Source organism: Pomacea canaliculata, linkage group LG11 (assembly GCF_003073045.1).
Source record: "Pomacea canaliculata isolate SZHN2017 linkage group LG11, ASM307304v1, whole genome shotgun sequence".
Lineage (NCBI taxonomy): Eukaryota > Metazoa > Mollusca > Gastropoda > Architaenioglossa > Ampullariidae > Pomacea > Pomacea canaliculata.
Window position 1 is genome coordinate 18,733,742 of NC_037600.1, and position 22,131 is coordinate 18,755,872.

Below are 22,131 nucleotides of genomic sequence, written 5' to 3' on the forward strand. Positions count from 1 at the left end.
ATCACTTCAGTTTAAAACAAATACTTATTAAGCAAAAACGTCAAGTGACATTTTCAAATACAACAGTCTGAAGCAAATATTGTAAAAAAAAGTTTCTCGTGTAAGTTGTACACAGAGAATACAAAGGTGTCGTCAGGTGTGTGTCGCCATTTTGCTAGCGCTTTGCGGTTAAAGCTCTTCAGTGTAGAACAAATATTAAAATAGTTTATTTGTTTGGTACAATTAACTAATAGATGTGATGTATCAACTACCGTTATCGTTAGTTTAAAGGGGAAGTAATATTGAGTACACACTGGTGTCATCACATTTAGTCAAAGCGGCCAATACCAACAATACTACTTATAATTTCAATTGCTTTTATGAAAATATCTGTTCATTCTTCGCAATAGTTATAATTGTTTTTACGAAAGGTATGGCCGCTCATAGGTTTGTGAAAATGTCAATTTTTGCTGAAATAAAGAAAACTCAGGATACGGTAAAGTTTCACAACACACTACAAAATAAACTTAAACCCTTTTTAATACCAAACAATTAAAGAATGTAGCAATCTGAGTCATGTTCAGTCATCGTCAGTAAGGAAAAATGAACAGCAGTGTTTGATACAATCAGTATCCGTGCTTTTGTATAATTTTGTAAATGAAACTCGCGGATGATTGTGATCTTTTTCACTCTGAGTCAACCGTCAACATTGCATTAACTATCAGGTGTATAGTGACTGTTCATTACACGTTTAATACAACCTAGCCACAATTAATATTAAAACAATTAATTAAACTTAGACTTTACGTTTTTAAACATGTTAGTTTATCCAAGCAAACCCAAATCTGAAAGAAAAAATGCAACACGTGTATATAAGAACCCCAATATAATCAAAGTAAACAATTAAAGTACAGTAGTCTGCACGAGGTTGAGATGCTGGAATATTGCGAAAGATTAATGTACACTGAGCTCACATCATCAGTGGAACCTGTAGTGAACAGTGAACAGTCGACTCGCGGTGTAAGCAGTGAGTACAGGAGACAAGTGGTGTTAGTACCATTCTGACTTTATCTTCATCTCCGAGAACGTCACGCGGCCGATGTCACCCCAAGTCATGTCATTTTTATCAGGGGTGAAGAGGTTAGTGGTGGTGGAACAGTCATACGGGTACCACCAGGCGCCCTTTCTAGATGAGAAACAGCCGTTCAGGTTGCGGTCATAGGTTATAAAGTCGCGCTGGTAACTAGGTGTCAACCCATTTCCTGTAAACACACAAACACACACAGTTGTGTACTATTAGACACACAAAGTCCTAAGCACAAATATATTATCACTACAAAACATCTACAGAAACTTTTATTATTAAATGTGTTATTTCTATGTTGTTCATCTTAACAAAGCCAAACACCACGCAACACAAATACAAAAAGAGGTTTTTTTTTTTATTTCTAATGATGCTTAACCCAGCATATCATCCAGAACATAAAAGAGAAGAGAACAGTCTTGAAGCAGAAGAAAGCCTCAGCTAAAATATGTAAAAATGAATGAGTATAACTAACTCGCCCCTGTGGGACCCCGGGGTATGCTTGCCTAGCGAGGCATGTAAAGAACAGGGTCCCTGCCATCCAGCCAGGCATGTCGTAAGAGGTGACTAAGGTGGTCATCTCACCTAGAGGTAAAGTAGGTTGTGGTAGGGCTAACAACCCCACCATGTAATAAAAGCCTGTAACCGAAACTAACAACAGAGAGTTCCTCACGGATGGCGGTGATGAAGCACACCGGAGACTGAACCGGAAAGAGGAGACTTAAGCGTCAGGACATACCATCTTGCTCTCAGAGAGATCAGACGGTCAGCACTCTGAAGGAGTAGCTCTACTCAATCGATGTCAGAGCCTACAGAGGGGCAAGACTTTTTCCAGTGACCACACATCTCGTGATAGCCGCAGTTTCCTGAAGTTATAGAAAGTGGACTCCGGCCAAACTGAAAGAAAACAATTCATCCACAAACCGGCTTTGCTATGGACAGTAAAAGAACATGTTCCAGGCACTAGCGAGACCCAACACAAGAGATGACCTTAGCAGAATGACTTCAAATCAAGTGTTACAGGAAACAGAAGAGACACACCAAACACAATACTGGGCTTCCAACGGAAAAAGAAATGGACTCCAGACGGCCGAAGAAAACGAGGCGCCCAAAGTAAACTTGGAGAAGAACAGTGGAAAGGGAGATGAAGGGAAAGGGCTGGACATGGGGTCACCTAGAGCGGGTTTCAGCCGATCGACATCGGTGGCGGACTCTGGTTGAGGCCTTGTGTGCAACCTGATGCACGAAGAGGAATAGATAGATAGATCTGAACGCCTGAAGGAACAACACAGACAAAAATATACAAAACTAAACAAAGAGGTAAAGAGGATGACGAAAACCGACAAAAGAGACTATATAGAGAAACTGGCAGCTGAAGCTGAAAACGCAGCAAGTAAAAATGACCCGAAGACACTGTACAAGATTAACAAACAGCTAAACAACGGGTTTAAGAACAGTGATGTGCCAGTGAAAGACGTGAACGGTAATGTCGTCGAGGGAGAGCAGGAAAACTACAGCGCTGGAGGGAACATTTTGAGTCGGTTCTGGAACAGACCAGATCCCCCTCAGCTTGCAGACATCTCAGCCAGCAGCTATAGACCTTGACATCTGCACAGAGCCACCAAGCCTGGAAGAAGTGACAGCAGCAGTCAAGACAATGAAGAGTGGCAAAGCACCAGGGGCAGATGGAATAACAGCAGAGATGTTGAAAGCATATATAAATGTGACAGCTCCCAAGCTGACTGAAATCTTCAAGCAAATTTGGGAATCAGGGCAGCTCCCTGATGCGTGGAAGACAGGGCTCATCTTCAAGTTACCCAAGAAAAGAATCTTGGGGACTGCAATAATTGGAAGGGCATAATACTACTCTCCCTCACCAGCAAGGTCTTTAGCAAGATTGTTCTGTCAAGACTGACGGCAACTCTTGAGAAAGACCTCCGACCACAGCAAGCAGGATTTCTCCCTGGGTGATCCTGCTCTGAACACATCTTCGTTCTGCGACAGATTCTGGAGCAGAGAAACGAGTGGAACACACCGCTGGACATCAATTTCATCGACCTGGAGAAGGCTTTTGACAGCATCCACCGCGAGTCTTTATGAAAGATCCTGAGGCATTACGGAGTCCCCGCAACACTTGTTTAGGTCGTTGCAATGCTGTACAGCGATTTCAAATCCCAGGTTGTCTGTGACACGGAGCTCACAGACCTTCAACGTCAGTACCGGGTGAAGCAGGCTGCATTCTGTCGCCGTTCCTCTTCATCCTGGCCATGGACTGGATCATGAAGACTTCCACCGAAGCGAGAGGAGAGGGATCAGATGGACCATGACTATGACAGCAACAACAGCACTGGAAGACTTGGACTTTGCTGATGACATTGCCCTGCTGTCACACCGCCACCAAGACATGCATGAAAACAACAAGGCCTTCTCAGAAACAGCTGGAACCTTGCTTGAAGGTCAGCACAAACAAAACTTAAAGTATGAGAGTGAACGCCAGAGTCCAAGACAGCATCAAAACTTATAATGGAGAAGAGATGGAGGGAAGTTGACAGTTTCACCTATCTTGGGTCCAAAATGTCAAACACCGGGGATGCGGAGGTGGAGATTCGAGCCCGAACTGGCGAAAGCCAGCCAGGCCTTCGCCTCACTTCAGGAGCACATGTAAGGCAAAAAATATCAGTCAGAAGATCAAGCTGAGAATCTTCAAGTCAAATGTGATCAGCACCCTCCTTTATGGATCAGAATCATGGAAGATGACCAAAACCATCAGTAACAAGCTTGAAGTCTTCCAAAACAGATGCCTCAGGCGCATACTTAACATCTTTTGGCCAAATACTCACTTTGTCGTGGCGGGTCACATTTCACAATAATTATTAATAATTTGCATCCAGTGAAAGACTGACAGACTATAAACAGATTAAAAACAACACAATGACTAAAGCTCACTTAACAACACGATTTTACATAATAAAGTTACTCTTTAAACAAGTCTGGTCACGACTGTACAATACAGCCCTGAAGAAAACGGTCAGAAGCGCCTAAGAACGGGGAAAAAACCATCCCAGACAAGAGAGAAACCCGCGGAAATCTCTTTTCCTTTCTCTTTTCCCTGATCATTACACTTGTATTTTCAAGTTACATCAAAGGAAACGCACGCGATAGGAGGCGCTGTCACCCACGCACACATGCACGCAAAGCTACACACAAATGTAGTGATCCACTTATTTCTTAACCAGCCAGACAGGCAGCCTGCCAGCTAACATGTGTCTCACTCTTTCTTACTGTTCAGTGGTCACGTACGTACCTGCGTCACCCGAGTAGCCGGACACGTGAAGTCCGTAGCCTCTAATAGGACTGTCACCATAGAATATTGCGCTAAAAAAGAATTCACCGTACTCAGCCCAGTACTTTCTTCCTGGGTCAGCTACGAGGTCCACTCTCAAGCGCGAATAACTATGATTCATCAGTTTGCCAATCGCGTCTAGGCCTGCGACAAGACATGACAATGACCTCATGTTAACAGATAAGTCCAGCAGTGAAATATTTGTGTTGATCATGCTCAAGAGTTATCATGAACACAGAAGTGTCGCTGGTCATTACCTGTACTATGATGTTATAAAAATGTTGACATTATTGCTAGACTTCAGATGATAAAAAGGTAAATCATAAACTTACTGAGTTTTTAGCTCTGTTGTTATTACTACCAATAATAAAGTGTATTCTCCATGTAAGTACGAGCTCAATGCGCTGTATACAAACAATAACAAATCTACAGTCATCCATACAGAAACATAAAGATAAGCATCAGAAAGCATACATGAACATAAATTGTACAACAGATAACACCAGCACTGGAAAAGATTAATTAGTGGGTAGAATTGTACTCCTGATTTGAAATATATTTCGGAAAAGGAATTATTTAAAGGGCTTCGGATGTACACAGGCGAGGAGAGGGAGAACATGTCACGCAGTGTGGCCTGAGAGGGAAAAGGAGAGTCTAGTGTATGACACAGAGAAGACAGACACACAGACTAGGGTGATAAGGTGTCAGTACAAAGACACACACACACACACAGACTAGGTGGTAAGGTGTCAGTACACAGACACACAGACTAGGGTGGTAAGGTGTTGATACACACACAGACTAGGGTGGTAAGGTGTCAGTACAAAGACACACACACACAGACTAGGTGGTAAGGTGTCAGTACACAGACACACACACACAGACTAGGTGGTAAGGTGTCAGTACACAGACACACACACACAGACTAGGTGGTAAGGTGTCAGTACACAGACACACAGACTAGGGTGGTAAGGTGTCAGTACAAAGACACACACACACAGACTAGGTGGTAAGGTGTCAATAAACAGACACACAGACTAGGTTGGTAAGGTGTTGATACACACACAGACTAGGGTGGTAAGGTGTCAGTACAAAGACACACACACACATACGTGCAAACTGAGATATATAAAGTTGTATTTACACACACAGCGATATATCGCTGTAGCAGACTAATTTTTTTTTAAGAAACTTAGGTCAGAAAATTATCCACTTTTAATGTATTATCTAAAAGGTTTTGTTACATTGATGGACAGGATTAATCATAATGGAAAAGTGAAGTGCATATGTATTTTCCAAAAAAGTGTCTTTTCTGCTTTTTTTTTTTTGTGAGCTCCCAACAAAGAAAAATTTCTATGTCTCTTGCGACCATAGACAATAAAGATGTCTTGTATCTTGTATCTTGTCTCTTGTATATCTTTAAAATGGTATGAAACTACAATCATGACACATACACGCAGGTGGTTATACGACCATTCTCACAGACTAGATGTAGACAAATATAGATAAATAGATTGCTTGAAGGACATTTTACACCCTGTCTCCTTATTCACAACAAAACAAAATTATAGACTGTAATACAACTGCACAAACTGTTTTAGCCACAGTGCATTAATAAAGTTCTGAACCTATCCACACCATGCAATCAGATAATCCTACAGAAAACAAAACAAAAAACAAAAAATAAAAAAACAAAACAAAACTAAAACAAAGCAAAACAAAAAAACAAACCACATGATATGCCGCAGTGATGTATTTCCTCGCAACCTTCGTGTTTCTTTCTTTTTGAGACTTTGGCAACTTAGACACTACAGGATCATCAGCCATCCATTCATTCCATTACTAGTACCATCATTATCACAGGAAACAAAGCATGCTAAGGAAACAGTACACAAAATAGTGAGCAATAAGCATCGTAGGACAAAAATATAATAGAACATCAGAAACAGAAACAGTATTAACCAGTATACATCACACAAACAACACAATACAACACAATACTGACTACAGCCTTACTTTGAATGTAAAAGCAAATGTTGAAGTTACAATTATGCAGGAGGAGGGATAATGCCAGAGAATGAAAGAGATATGTCAACATCTTACCCAGCCAGTAATCTCCAGAGATGTTACCAAAACCGTTTTTATATTCTGTCCAGCTCCGGTTGAAGTCAACTGTGAAGTCGCGACGTCTCTGGATGACCTGCACATGACACAAGTTCACAGGTCGTTACTATGGTAACAAAGCGCAGCATGCTCGACAGGATTCAGCACTAATTACAGTTTAATGAGTTGACAAAGGATGAGTCATAATTGATAAAATATAACAGCTTACGACTTTATTAGCTGTGGTCATGATTATAATGTCAACACTTCACGGTGACAATAAACTATGTAAACCTGGTATAATAGTATATCAGTCATATAGTGACAGTCACGTGAACATAATGTACAGTTCCCTAGCTGTAAATGTGTGTCATCAATGGCTGTGATCAACTATATGGGGACATAATAAACCTAACATGATACACGCCGAGATTACAAAAAAAGCATTTTTTCAACTCCTTATCAAACCTACAGTCCCTGATCATGAAGCAGGAATGGATGCAAGGGGTTTAAAGCATGCGACTACAAACAACCGACACACGCACACCAACACACTAAATGTAGGCCCGTCTACAACCACCTTCAACACTCGGAGTCTACCAGCGACATAGACAAACTGTTGGAAACAGAAGGAGGACAAGCATCCTCTCCTGCTTCGTGTTGAAAATGTCCAAAGATATCAAAGAAAAATTATTCGTGGATTCTATGAGCTGTAAGTATGTGACCCTGGGTATAAGTCGTGTAGCACTGTTGCGAGCAGGATACAGTGTGCAGGATAGATGCTACCTGTGTCGTGCACACTGACCACCTGAATCATACACACTGACCACCTGAATCATACACACTGACCACCTGAGTCGTGCACACTGACAAACACGACCACACGTACCAGCCAGCCGCCGTCGGTAGTGTCCATATCGCACCACACTCTCAGAGAACCCTTCTTGTTTGGGAGCTGAACAGTGTAGACACCACTCTTGCTCTATTGCCTGCCAGCTTTACATGACACTATGTTTACAACAAACAATCATTCTGCTCATAAGAAATTGTTATAAAGGGCGCAGTGAACTTTGCACAATGACGGAAACAATCGAGGATAAGTAAGGTAAATAATATGACAACTTCAATAGCTAATCATACACAGTCAAGGAAAAGACTGTTTATATGTTCATGCAGTACACAGTTCACACTGCTGTGATACAAGACAGTCCTACTTGCTGACCGCCGGTAACACGAGCCATCCCCCAATTCTAGCTCTGTGTCTACGAGTATCTGACTGCCATGAGTACATATTCTTATTCCTCCTCCTTAATGTCACTTCTGCCTCCTCATCTTCATAGCCACTTCCTCCTCTAACCTTTACAATCAGTTTTGTTATAAAGTAATAAGTGACAGTTAGTAGACTTTTCACGTAGAGTAGACAACAAAGATATGGGGTAGTGGCAGCTGTGATGTTCTTCATCGATACATTCCCCTCTATGGTGCTTTAGTACATTAACCCTTAACCTAATGTAGCTGGGGTTAATTGCCATCTTACATTGATTAGAAAGGAAGAAAACCGTTAGCTCGTGGTCATGAATAAACAGTGAATGCTCAACTTTTGAAATCCAAAATATTATGCAAACATTGAGATGACAGTTGTTTGATGTAAATACTTACTTTAAACATCTTACTAGGGTATCTTTAATGCAAGATCAGACAAACTGACGGTAGACAATGTGTGTAGACAAGCTGAGTACTACTCATCATTCTACTATTTCTCACTTACTTGGAGCACGACACTCCTTCTCGGTTTCATTGAACTTTAAGCCTGAATGACACAAGCATCTGCCTGAAAGACAGTCGCTGTTCGGGTCTGGACAATCCACTTCGGAGTGACACAGCAAGTTGTACCAGGTATCGTGTGTGGCAAAAGTGGAGTTGCAGGATTTCTGGTAGTGGGTCCAGCCTTTACTCGTCTTAGGATACCAGTGTGAGGGACGCTCATGAGCGGTGACATTATGAAGCCGGCACAGACCTCCATCGGCTGTCACAGGAGGTAGAGACAGAGACATAACTGAACATGATGCAAAACATTTTCAACAAAGAGGACTGAAAGCAAGTTATGTGAACATTTCCCCAAAAGGTTCTTCTGTTACTTAAAGGTTTTCAGCGAAAGACGCGGTACGTAGTTGTATATTTGTTATTGTTTACTGTTGTCTTGCTAGCAGCATGCCTGTCACACACTAGTTTGACAATAATTATAAAGTGGAATGTTTTCTCCATTCCTGCTGTGCTCCCCCAGTGTTGTCAGTCCATGGTCCTGATGCTAGAGTCCTGGATGTCTTGTTGTCATGTCACAGCTGCAGGGCGAGCTGAGGAGGTCTGGCACTTATCTATCATTAGCGATGACAAGACATCTTCCTACAGATGACAGTGTAGTTTCCCAGATCGCATTCACTTTATAAATATGAGATAAGTGTGACAAGATCACTACTATCGGCCAAGTTCTATATATTTCTAGATCGTTGTATCTGAGCAAAAGACTTAAAAATAGTTCACGATACTTGTTTGTTTGTTTACCTAAACCACTTGTCATTCAAGTGTTCATGCAAGAACAAGCTGCAATGCAAGGAGTGCCAAAGATAGACAAACGTTAGTTACAAGGTGGCTGAAGTAAGAATAAATAAAAAATGTGTTGATTTCTACAGCTCATACTCACACTCCTAAGTAGCGTGGTCTTAGCGATTGACAGAAGAAGGAGACACGGACAGCAAAGGAAGAGAAGATGACTAATGACTCATAAAAAACAAATGTAGGAAAGGCAAGGAGAAATCAGAGAACAAGAATAAGAGTGTCGGTATTCAGCAGAGGAGGACGAGAGGGAAGAAGCAATAAAGGGAAAATGTGGAGAAAGGAGTGGTTGACAAAGGACAAGCATGATGTGGACTGTGTCAGTATTGCTCAAGGTGAGGTGTGTCTTCAGTACAAAGTGAACAGATTCCATGATGGACAGGTGCGGAGGTAGAATAGAAGAGTTGTATTGTTTAGCTGCTCACTAAGTAAACATTCCGTGACCTGAAGAAGTCATAGTAAGTCATTGTGTGGAGGGCTGAGTACCACAGACTGTGCAGGTTGTCGCGTGTTGCCTGCCGCAGCGTTGTTTGAGAGGTGTGTGCCCGGGGAGGAGGGGGTCGGTGTGGCTGGACACTTGATCGGGTCAGGAGGTAATGGGCCCGCATTGGGGTACACCATAACTCAGGATGCGTACCTGGTGGAGTTTTTTGTTTGCGGGTCCTGACGGGACAGGGGGGCGGAGACCCTATTAGCGGGGGAATGGTGATTGGTTTCCTCTCCCCCTGGTTAGACCTACAATCTGGTTTGGGAAAGTCCAGGGTCGGGTGGGCAGAACGAGGAAGAACTTCGGTGCCGGAAGACACGAGTGTGCTCGGGGCTCTGCTGTTGATGCATTTCCTCGGAGTGGTGTGTGGTACGGGTCTGGGCAGAAGTTTCGTTCTCCCCTGCGTTTTCTGCGTGCGGCAGAATCAACGCGTCACGAGCCGATTGGGTAAGTGATTAGAGCTTCCTGCCTCCGTATTTCAGGCTAATGGCTGGCCGGCCGGTGCGCGAGTGTGAGAAGTGCGTGAGCGACTGAGGCTGAGAGAGATTTTCTTTGTATAGACTTATATGCTGTATCTTATTTTTGGGGGATCTTTATTTGGATAGCTATGATGCGCTAGCATCTGTCTTTATTAGGGTATTCTCTTTGTGTAGCTAAAGTTGCAATTGCGTCTGTCACAGCAGACGACGATGTTGTTGGTTTTGGCGCAAAGGATGTTTGAGAGGCCAGCCTTATGATGTTATATGCATGTCCGTAGAGTGCGTTGTTCATGCAAACCACTTTATGCAGGCTCAAACACCCGCTCACTAAACCTAGTGGGGCGAAGAATCAAACAGACGGACGGAGGACTAAAGGACTACCGTCGGCCAGCCAACCACAGGTACCTGCGTGCAAACAGACCTGCGCCGAGGTATCAGCGGACTGTCAGTGAGACCAAGATATTCAAGCCGCGAGGACTGTGTGCTTGACAATACACGACGGCGTGACGCCGCGGTCTACCAGTGGTAGTGAGAAGTAATTGTGTTTCAGGCAGTGGCCGGGAGGGGGAGTTGGTGGGTGCGCTGTGGGGGAAGTTTGTGTCGCGTCCGAGCACGCGGACACCATCAGTGGAGGGGCGTGGCTAAACGCTCAGTTGTGTGCGCTAGGGGTGGGATTTCCCACTGTGGGGTTCTCTTTTTCTTTTTCTTTGTTGTTGTTGTTTTTTTTTTTTTGTTTTATATACGTGTATTTTTCCTTTTTTGTTGGGTTGGTGGTTGAATTCTGCGGCCACCAATAAACTTTAGTCTTGTAGTGTAACTTCGTGTACGTGTTTTATGTTCACTGAGGAGTGATTGGCTTTGTTGCTCGCGCCGGGCGTTGGATTGTTTGTCAGTGCGATTGTGAGTGCGTCTGTGAGAGAGCGAGGCTTGCGGCGCCCGACCGCGTTTACGCGACAAAATGGTGGAGATGCGGGGTAGTTAACCCACTACCCTAGTCCTCACTTCTCAGTGCTGTCTTGTCCTATGTTTGTGTCGTGATGTTTTGTGCGTGTGCTAGAAGAACTGTAAGCTGAGCTTGATTATTATTTTTTTTTTTTTGTACACTGCGAGCGGCTGGCTAGCGTAAGCTTGGTCGGGGCGGCTGGGGGCCGTGGAGCAGGAAGATCTACTTACTCGTCGTGTTACGTGGCGCAGCTCTGTCGCCAGCACTGCAGGGAGGCGGGGGCCTTGCCCGTAGGTTCAGGTGTTCCCTGCTTATTGTGGTCAGCTCTGTGTGGTTCTGGTTTCCCTTTTATTTATCTATTTTATTTTTCTTGTTGTTGAGATTATTAGACTCCCACCGGTCCTCCAATGTCGCGGTCGGATTCCCCCGTGTCAGCGCACACGCGAGCGCGTGCGAGTGGGTCGGCAGTGGCCGGAAGCGATTCCGAAAGTGAGCGGCAGATGGTCGACACTTCGGACAGGGAACGGGTGACAGCTTTTCCTCAGGGGGTTCAGGAATCCGCCGTCGAGAGGTACGTCCGGGTGGGTCGAGAGATAGGCCTCAGTGGCAAGGACCTCCTGGACTTTGCCAGAGAGGAGAGAGAAAGGGAAAGGAGGGAAGAGAGAGAAGAGAGAGAGAGGAGAGAGAAAGAGAGAGGGAGGAGAGAGAGACAGGCAAGAAAGAATCCGGAGGGACGAGCGGAACCACGAGCTGGAGATGGCCAGGTTCCAGGGTGAGGGCGCAGGGCAGCAGAGAGCGGCGGCCGAAGGTGAGGCGATCAAACTGAAAATGCCATTCTTTGATGATGGCGAGGACCTGGAGGCCTACCTGCGTCATTTTGAGCGCTGCGCTAGAACGCAGAATTGGAGCGCGGACTCGTGGGCGGTGAGGCTCGGCGCCCTGCTCAAGGGGAAGGGGGCGACGTCTATGTGAGCCTCAGCGACGAGGACGCAGAGGATTATGGCAAGCTGAAGAACGCACTGCTCGTCAGCTTCCAGCTCACGGCAGACACGTACCGGAAGAGGTTCCGGGCTGCCAGACGAGAGGGCGGGGAGACTTACTTACAGTACGTGACTCGTATGAGGACGTACCTGAGCAGGTGGTTGGAGCTGGCAGGCAAGTCATCCACGTTCGAGGGCTTGCAGGACCTGATCCTCATGGAGCAGCTGCTCGACGGCCTGTCTGTAGAGACGGCCACTTTCGTCCGCGAGCGCGCGCCTGGGAGCGTAGGGGAGGCAGCAACGCTGGCACAGCAGTTCTTCGAGGCCCGGCGTCAGGTTAGGCACCCCATCGCACCACAGCTATCGGTGCGGCCCAGCGGTCCGAGGGAGAGGGCAGCGCCAGCCCAGGCACCCGGCCGGAGCCAGGGTAGGCAGCAGTGCTTCCACTGCGGCCAGGACGGCCACACCAGAAGGGACTGTCCCAGGGAGAGGGAAACCCGCCCAAGGGCGGGCGAACCGCCCACCGCCAGGGTGGCTACCATCAGGACAGTCAACGCCACCGGCGGGCAGAGGTCGCCCCTATGCTCAGAGTGTGCAGAAAAAGTGATGACGTCCAGCTTTCGGAAAGCCGTGTGGGTCAACGACATCCCAGCCACTGCGCTTCGGGACACAGGGGCAGACCTGCTGTGCATCAGGAGCGACCTCGTCCCTAACCCGCGTCTCACTGGATCCAGTAGGTGGATACGATACGCGAATTCCGGGTTGACGCGCGCACCGCTTGCTATAATCCAATTGGAATCTCCGTACTATCGCGGGAAGGCGGAAGCAGCTCTCATTCCCAAGCTCGTGGAAGAGGTGATCATCGGCAACACGCTGAGGACGGAGCTAGGTGTGGAGCTGCAAGTGCCTGTGTACGGGGAGTCGCCGGGGACCTGTGCACCAGTCCAGACTAGAGCCCAGCGAGCGAGGGAAGATGATGTGGGCGTACCGGTGAAGGGTGTAGTGGAGATGCTTGGGGTGGGGCCAGAGGAGATAGCGCGAATGCAGGAACAAGACGAGAGTCTGCAGCGCATCCGGCGCCTGGCGGGCGAGCGGCAACCACCGTCGCGGCACGGCACGGGGAGTGTTTCGTTCGTACAGAGGAAAGGGCTGCTGTGGCGTATATACGCGCAGAGGAAGGGGGCTGAATTTAAGCAACTCGTCGTTCCCCAACCTCTGAGACGTGAAGTGCTGCGGGTGGCCCACGACAAGCCCATGGCGGGCCACCTGGGGGCGCGGAGGACGCGCGATAGAATATGGTGTGAATTTTACTGGCCCGGCATGTGTAAGGAGATCGGGCGCTACTGCGCGTCGTGCGACACGTGCCAGCGTACGACGCCCAGGGGAAACCTGAGAAAAGTGCCACTGGGCAAGATGCCCATCGTCGACCAGCCGTTTAAGAAGGTGGGAATCGACCTGATAGGTGACGCCGCGGTCTACCAGTGGTAGTGAGAAGTAATTGTGTTTCAGGCAGTGGCCGGGAGGGGGAGTTGGTGGGTGCGCTGTGGGGGAAGTTTGTGTCGCGTCCGAGCACGCGGACACCATCAGTGGAGGGGCGTGGCTAAACGCTCAGTTGTGTGCGCTAGGGGTGGGATTTCCCACTGTGGGGTTCTCTTTTTCTTTTTCTTTGTTGTTGTTTTTTTTTTTTTGTTTTATATACGTGTATTTTTCCTTTTTTGTTGGGTTGGTGGTTGCATTCTGCGGCCGCCAATAAACTTTAGTCTTGTAGTGTAACTTCGTGTACGTGTTTTATGTTCACTGAGGAGTGATTGGCTTTGTTGCTCGCGCCGGGCGTTGGATTGTTTGTCAGTGCGATTGTGAGTGCGTCTGTGAGAGAGCGAGGCTTGCGGCGCCCGACCGCGTTTACGCGACACAGGTAGCAATTGATATTAGCACTGGTTGATACCTTTGTTATTTATTTCTCTATGCTCGTTCACCTGCAAATGGTTGAACATCATTTCAGATCAGTACACCCAAGGAAACAAGTTTATTTGAGGACGATTGAGCTATTCTTCCATTTGTGACTTGTATTCAGTCGTAATGAAAGTGGAAGTGTGTAGTAAACACAGGAATTTATCTCTGTATATGTGGTGTAGTACATTGACACTCACTGCAGTAGTAACTAGATAGTCGTGGGTTCTACTGTCATTTTAACTTCACACTTTCTTCCTAATGAAAGCAAACAACTATCAAAAGTTAATTAGCACACAAGTGATTTTATAATCCCTGCAATTTCACATAGTTTGTTTTGTCCTAACTAAATGTATTAAGTATTTCTTTTGCATTCACAAATGTTTGTAGATTATGGCGCGTTAAGAATGCTCTCAAAATGTTTTTCGTAGTATTTATGTAGGTCTCTATAAATGGTAAAAATATAAAGAGACTAAATATTTCAACATTGTTCCCATTTTTACGGGGTTTCTGTTGATTGTGTTGACAAAGCGTGCTATTAATAGAACACAGCGTGGGACACGTGAAGCAGACTTTAGCAGTTGTAGAGTGCACAGTCACCTTTGAATTCTAAGATAATGTTAGTATACCAGTATTTCAAGGCTTTTTCCCATACAGACCTTTGAAATCAAAGGTGAGGCAAAGCTTGTGAGCCTGGCACCTGCCCTTGCAGGCTTCCAGACTGAGTCCATTCCAGCTATCAAGGTAGTGTCCACGTAGAGCGCTGTCAGGATACTCTGTAAAGTTCTTCTGCAACTCGTCTGTGCTGCAAGCTAATGTAAACAACTGTGGTCAGCAATTATTTACAGACTTTTCAAGTTGAAGTTAATTGCTCTACTTTTTGACGCATTTCGAACAACATCCATAATCAAGTGAATACATTTCTAATTGTTTTCTGCCCACGTGTTTTCTTTCATTCTTTTCCTTTTATTCAGCCCATCTAAATGCGGCTATCTGGTTTTACAATTTATTCCTTTAAGAATGCAAAAATCACATAAAATCTCTTCTGTCCCTAACTGTAACAAGCCGACAACAAAGTGGAGTTTTTTGCGGTCAATCACACCACACAGAACCATTGTCTACTCACTGCTAGTACACGTGTCATGTGTGGTGTAGTAGTACCCAGCTTCACACCGACACAGTTGTTGGTAGCACACGGCGTGGGGCCGATTGCAGTCGTCGTCTGTCGAGCATCTTCCATTGTGCCACTTGCTCAGCTCTGATACAAGACAGTGATACTTGCTGACCGCCGGTAACACTAGCCATCCCCAGTTCTAGCTCTGTGTCTACGAGTATCTCACTGCCATGTGTACATATTCTTATTCCTCCTTCTTAATGTCACTTCTACCTCCTCATCTTCATAGCCACTTCCTCCTCTAACCTTTACAATCAGGTTTTTCTAAAGTATTAAAACTTTCACGTAGAGTAGACAACAAAGATATGGGGTAGTGGCAGCTGGAATCTTCTTCATCGATACATTCCCCTCAATGGTGCTCTTAACATTAACCCTTAACATTAACCCTTAACCCAATGTACCTGAGGTTAATTGCCATCTTACAATTATCAGTAAGGAAGAAAACCATTAGCTCGTGGTCATGAATAAACAGTGAATGCTCAACTTTTGAAATCCGAAATATTATGTAAACATTGAGATGACAGTTGTTTGATGTAAATACTTACTTTAAACAACTTACTATGGTATCGTTAATGTAAGAAACAGACAAACTGACGGTATACAACGTGTGTAGACAAGCTGAGAGCTACTCATCATTCTACTACTTCTCACTTACTTGTCTCACGACACTCCTTCTCGGCTTCATTGAACTCGAAGTCTAAACGACACAGGCATCTGCCCGACAAACAATCGCTGTGTGGGTGTGGACAATCTACTTTGGAGTGACACAGTAAGTTGTACCAGGTATCGTGTGAGGCCAAAGTGGAGTTGCAGGATCTCTGGTAGTGGGTCCAGCCTTTACTCCTCTTAGGAGCCCACTCTGAGGGAGACTCATGAGCGGTGACATTATGAAGCCGACACAGACCTCCACTGGCTGGCACAGGAGGTAGAGACAGAGACATTACTGAACATGATGCAAAACATTTTGAACAAAGAAGACTGAAAGCAAGTTATGTGAACATTTCCCCAAAAGGTTCTTCTGTTACTTAAAGGTTTTCAGGCAAAGGCGCGGTACGTAGTTGTATATTTGTTATTGTTTACTGTTGTCTTGCTAAGAGCATGCCTGTCACACACTTGTTTGACAATAATTATAAAGTGGAATGTTTTCCCCATTCTTCTTGTGCTCCCCCAGTTTGGAAAAAATTTAAAGAGAACATATTTCAACATTGTTCCCATTTTTACGGGTGTCCGTTGATTTTCTGGACAAAGCGTGCTATTAATAGAACACTGGGCAGGACACGTGAAGAAGACTAGCAGTTCTAGAGGACACAGTCACCTTTGAACTCAAAGATAATTTTAGTATACCAATATTTCAAGGCTTTATCCCATACAGACCTTTGAAATCAAAGGTGAGGCAAAGCTTGTTAGCCTGGCACTTGCCCTTGCAGTCTTCCAGACTGAGTCCATCCTCGCTATCAAGGTAGTGTCCACGTAGAGCGCTGTCAGGATACTCTGTAAAGTTGTCCTGCAAGTCGTCCTTGCTGCAAGCTAATATAAACAACTGTGGTCAGCAATTATTTACATACTTTTCATGTTGAAGTTAATTGTTCTACCCCTAGCAGCATCGGAAACCATAAGCTCAAGGGGTCCACCAAGTTTGTCTTGATCCGACTGTGATACAGGGGGTCAATCTATCGCAATGCTTGACTCGTCTTGCATGGCGCTGTCAGCGCATGCGCACATAAGCCAAGCTCCACGCTCGCCGAGGCGAAAACAGAGTGTGGGAGATCATGCCCACATATAGGGTCGTGACCCCTAACAATGGCAATGACTCTTCGCCATGGCGTGCTACATACGACCACATGCGTGCAGGCAAAGCGCCATTTTCAAATGTGTGAGTCTACACTTTTCCCAACAGAAAAGCTTCTCAAGCGGTCAATTTCTATACTGATACATGTGTTCGACCGCTTCGATAACAGTACGTATAATTTTTTATACTCTATATTAACATAGTTATTGAGATTTTTAACTACAGAAAATGTCCAAATTTAATGCAGAATATCATTCTAAGAGAAAAAAGATTAAGAGTACACATTAACGCAATAAATGCACAAGTTTTCCAGACAGAGGTAGAAATCGTGCTCAGCAGTTCTGAACGCTTGCATTTGATAATTCTTTAGCGTTAGCAATGGAGAGAATTTGGAGCTGTCAGAATTTCCTCAAATTGCGATTACGAAAGTGGAACGTAACAGAGCTTCGACAGTTCCGTCTGTTTACTGGTACGATAGCGTTAAAATGCCAGGTTTCTTCGGGCAGTATAATATTTTTTTCTCTTATTTATTGTGGGTTTGTTTTTTTTTTGTCTTGCAAGTCCTGGGCTGTGTGTGAACTATGCTGATTATTAGGCTCATAACCTTTCATGTTTAATTTGTTCAAGAAGCAGTGTTTGTATGGTAAAGGATTTTTGGTGTAAAATGTACTTGCTTTGTCACATATTGCTGATAATGTTGACAGATTTGGTCCTTTGGACTCTTAACTCTGCCTCTCAATTTTATATTTTTTAGGCTAGCTTAAACGACTTTTTCAAACACCAAACTTTCCACTGCAGCAGCTAATTAAGAATATTTGTCAAAGAGCAGCATAAGGATTGTGTTCCAGTGGTGAACCAAAAAAAAAACTTATATAGATAGCCCATTGACAACTGATTGTGACTGGAAGTATCATTTCAGACAACTTTAATGGTCTTTTTCAACAACAAATCATAATAACTGCATAATGGTCAATAATTTATTTACTGTTATTCTAGATAGCTGGCTGCTGGCATTTTAAGATGAAAGTGGTCACAGGGTGTGCAACTTCCCACTACAATCTATTGAACCAGATGAAAGCTTCATTAATTAGAGCTATAAGCTGATTCCTCATGTCCTATGCTTCCAGTTCTCCTGCACAAGTCATTAAGTAAGTGCAATTTACTTTTTGATTCATAATATTCATAATCCTTGTGCAGAAAGAAAATTTATGAAGCATGTGACCATTAATGGTCAAAATGACTTCTATGTTATTGTGTGCTGCAGATTTAAGAAGGAGAAAAAGATAATACCTGAACTGTTTGAACACAGTCATTACACCACAGATAGTGTAGCTTTTGTTGTGATGCTGCACTATAAGAGTGTGTTATTATTATACTTTTGATCTTGATTTGTGAAATCTTATTTGCCTTCTATATTTATTTCCATGCAGGTAACTACCAAGAATCTAGCTGAATCTGCAAGGGACAAAAATGTCGGAGGTGGAGAGTGATGACAAAAATGCTCCCACTCAACCAAAAAGGATACGGATAACTCGATTAGATTTCGGTCTGTTTTCATTTCCTCTGCTTAATTTTAGGGAATTTTTTTTGGTGGACATCATGTAGGGACACAAGGCTGTGTCCTCTTTCTGGTAAAATAGCATACAGTGATAAACAAGTTTTGTACAATAACAATAAAATGTTCTTTAAAAAAATTTTAACAACCTATCAGCAGCTGACAGTTTTAAATGTACTAAGCTGAAAAAAGTTTATGCAAATGTATTCATTTGACACAGGGATGCACAGCTAACAGCGAAGAGAGAAGGATGCCGAGGAATCACTATATGCTGACCATTCAGTTATGCAGCAATGTCCACCACCATTGCCATACTCTTTGCCACTAGTGGTTGGCACCATCTCAAGGGTGTCCCCAAGTAGCAGCTTTCAAAAAGGACTGTTTCACCTTTGCCTTCACACCCCAGCGCCTTCCGATTCCATTGTCTGGTTTTCAGCCTGCCAGCATAAAGACCCATAACCCTTGGAAGGTAAATTTAAAGCCATTTTGTTTATAATCAGTTTTAGCTTTTTTTTCTTTCTTACCCTTGGCCAAGAGTTATGAACAGTGCTTTTATGAGTTTAAACTGGAAGCGGAAAAATCCCAGCCTTTTGCCATAGTGAAAAAATTTGAAAACAAATATGGATCACATATCAGATAGATATGACAAATGGTAAAGAGTAACCAAAATTAATGGTATTTTCCAGGCATGTGAACTATAGCAAAGCTAGCAAAGATCAGTATTTTACATGTTTTCTGCTATTGTGTTCTTAGGTTAGAATAAACTAGAGAAAGTTGGGATGCAACAACTGTCTCTTCTGGAAGAGATGAAGAATGATACAAACAACCTTAAAAGGATGTTTACATGGATGGAGGAACAAGAACAGGAAAGGCAAATGACACGGGAAATCTGCCAGAGGGTTCCAGTCTCGCCTTAACAATCAGCAGAAGATGTAGAGAGTTTGAGGAGATATGAAGACAGACCCATAAAAAAGGACATGCTTGGTATGTGCTTTATTCTGATTTGTTAGTTAGGAGGAGTCAAAATCTTTTTTATCTGATTCCCTTTAAAGGTTTCCATACCATACCATTCATTGTATAAAACTAATGACATGTTTGCAGTACTAAAAAGTAATAAAGGCATTGTTATGGTGGCATTGATTAGAGCAGATAGTAAATTTTCTGTACCCACTTTTGCTTGGTTGTATGAACTTCCTGAATTGTTGCTGTCTTTTTTTTTGGGGGGGGGGTGTCTTTAAATACTAGTTGTCATAACAGGTATTATAATGTTGCCCACTGCAATTTTTTTTAAATGATGTGTATTTATTTTTGTCTGTTTTCAGGAATGCCATTTCGGTGATGCGTCGGGCTTCACATTAAAGCATGTAGTGAGGGGCATTCTATCTGTGCTATTTTCAACTGAGTTGGCCTGATCTTACAACTTCAATGGGACTCAAGAACCACCCTTCATTTTACAAACAGTTCAGGGTAAGGATTTAAATATTTGACTCTGTGTGTGTGTGTGTATACGGTACATTAATACATGCCTGTCATAAAATAGGACTGTTTGGATTGTTTCTTTATCTTTAGTTATGAACCTTAACCTTTGACTCTGCTAGGTGCAGACAGAATTTTCATGAATAAAAAAAAAAAAACATGACAGGAAGATATCAGGCCTGGAGAACTGTCCCTACCTCATTTTATTGTGATTGAAATTACATTGCCAAAATAAAATATGGACACATGTTTACGCAATTTCTAGTGACTGTAGTCCTTTAATCCAGCTGGTTAACACTGTGTAGAAAGGAATTAAAATGACCAGTTTATAGACATCTTTACAGTTCCCATGTATTGGGATTGTTTTTGAAATTAGAATTTCCAGAGTTTTTCTGCCTATAGAAATTCTAACTGAAATTCAAATGCAGTTCCACTTGTAGTTCCTTTCTGTTTATAACGCTTTAAATTTTTATGCCACTTTACATATCAGTATAATTTGCTTGTACCTCTTTTTGTTTCACATTATATTCTGGATTTTAGGTCAGTAACCTACAATTAAGTGATTACTTTTTTATGCAGACCTCATATTCTTATATTTGTTCTATTTTTAGATGCTGCAAGAAAAAGTTATCCTGAAGCTACGGATGCTGACTTGCATTGCATCAACTTGGTTAGCTGGTGCTAGGGATCAAGAGAATGGCAGAAGGGAAGGGTTGAGCACAGCCTATACGTCAGTTAATTGTTCTGGGGTGGAGGACAAGTAAAGCTGTGCAAACTTTCTACCTACAGTTGTAAAATTCTTGTACATAAACCTGCATATACTAAAATCTGGATTTATATAATTATATAAAACTGTGCTGTGATTATTTATTTACTCTAACATTAATTTATCAATGAGGATATTTTCACCCGATCCAATAAGAGATGTGTTGTGGTAAATTCAGATCATTTATATGTTTACAGTTCTTTCTAATACCTTCTAAAATTCTTGAACATAATTGTGTTTCAAACATGTGTTTGATGGTTTCCTTTTCTTAGTGATAAAGGTGCAATTTAAAATTTTTAATCTGTTTTAAAAGATTGTAGTTAATACCATAAGCTGCAATCCAACTAGAACCTTTTATAGTTAATTCATGACTTTGATTTATTTTTAGAAATGTCTATTAAAGCATCACTCTTTTTGACAGCAATTCAGTTCATACTTATCATTTGATATATTGTCATAGATCTTTGAACCTTTTCTTTGGAAAATGTAATTAGTGTTAAGGAAACTGCAATTTAATTTTAATTGTTTTGTCAATGGATACATGGTTTTGCATCGTTCTACAACTTATAAATTAATAACGAATGTTGCATTAATATATCAAGAGGAAACATCTTTTATGTATGCAAACAGACAATGCTTTAAAAAAAATTTTATATATTTTAAAATATTTTTTTTATCAGTTTGCTTTTTTATCCTTATTTATGATAACATTTTTACCTTGATAAATGATAAATTGTTTATGTATACAAATGAGACAATGCTTTAAAAAAAATTGTATATTTTTTACATTATTTTTTTATTAGTTTGCTTTTTATCCTTATTTGTGATAATATTTTTACCTTGATAAATGATAAATTGTTTATGTATACAAATGAGACAATGCTTTTAAAAAAAATTGTATATTTTTAACATTATTTTTTTATTAGTTTGCTTTTTATCCTTATTTGTGATATAATTTTTACCTTGATAAATGATAAATTGTTTATGTATACAAATGAGACAATGCTTTAAAAAAAATTTTATATTAAAAAAAATTTTTTAGTTTGCTTTTTATCCTTATTTTACCTCAATAACGCCAATAAATAACAAATCATGTTTGTTTGTTTTTTTATAACATTTTTGCACTTTTGTGCACTCTTTTGCTGCTTGTTATATATATATAATTATTGCAAAATACACAAATTATTAATCCATTTGATATTGGTATTTTTTTTAGGAATTTTGGCATGTCCTTGATTTAGAAATATGTAAATCAGGATATGCCGAAATCCCTAAAAATACCAATATCTGAAGATATAAATAGTGGGATATATAAAAAAAAAAAGATGGGACGTACCCATGAGCCATCAGGGTTGACTAGCGGTCACAAGGGGAGAGAAGCGTCCCACGCTTGTTTCACAGGTAAAACCG

General features: G+C 42.6%; 3 protein-coding genes across 4 annotated transcripts; 1 reads left to right on the forward strand and 2 right to left on the reverse strand.

Annotated features, from left to right (window-relative positions):
* Positions 1-5: 5 nt before the first annotated feature.
* On the reverse strand, positions 6-22,103 carry LOC112576004 (multiple epidermal growth factor-like domains protein 6). The gene is made up of 10 exons (XM_025258195.1): positions 22,058-22,103; positions 16,510-16,662; positions 15,791-16,048; positions 15,088-15,219; positions 14,621-14,773; positions 8,278-8,535; positions 7,399-7,517; positions 6,510-6,606; positions 4,368-4,550; positions 6-1,241 (listed from the first exon to the last, which is right to left on the reverse strand). Exons 1-7 carry the CDS (start codon positions 22,059-22,061, stop codon positions 7,492-7,494), a joined length of 984 nt encoding a protein of 327 aa, XP_025113980.1. The 5' UTR covers positions 22,062-22,103; the 3' UTR covers positions 6-1,241; positions 4,368-4,550; positions 6,510-6,606; positions 7,399-7,491.
* Positions 1,030-7,425, reverse strand: LOC112575807 (fibrinogen-like protein A). The gene is made up of 4 exons (XM_025257835.1): positions 7,399-7,425; positions 6,510-6,606; positions 4,368-4,550; positions 1,030-1,241 (listed from the first exon to the last, which is right to left on the reverse strand). Exons 1-4 carry the CDS (start codon positions 7,423-7,425, stop codon positions 1,030-1,032), a joined length of 519 nt encoding a protein of 172 aa, XP_025113620.1.
* LOC112576003 lies at positions 9,243-14,610 on the forward strand. 2 transcript variants are annotated; one of them, XR_003101725.1, is made up of 3 exons: positions 9,243-10,056; positions 10,399-10,591; positions 13,474-14,610. XR_003101725.1 is itself a non-coding variant. In XM_025258194.1 (2 exons), exon 2 carries the CDS (start codon positions 12,150-12,152, stop codon positions 13,497-13,499), a length of 1,350 nt encoding a protein of 449 aa, XP_025113979.1. In that variant the 5' UTR covers positions 9,243-10,056; positions 10,399-12,149; the 3' UTR covers positions 13,500-14,610. The 2 variants fall into 2 exon arrangements, 1 of the variants encoding a protein (XP_025113979.1); XM_025258194.1 differs by having other exon boundaries at positions 10,399-14,610.
* Positions 22,104-22,131: the final 28 nt, after the last annotated feature.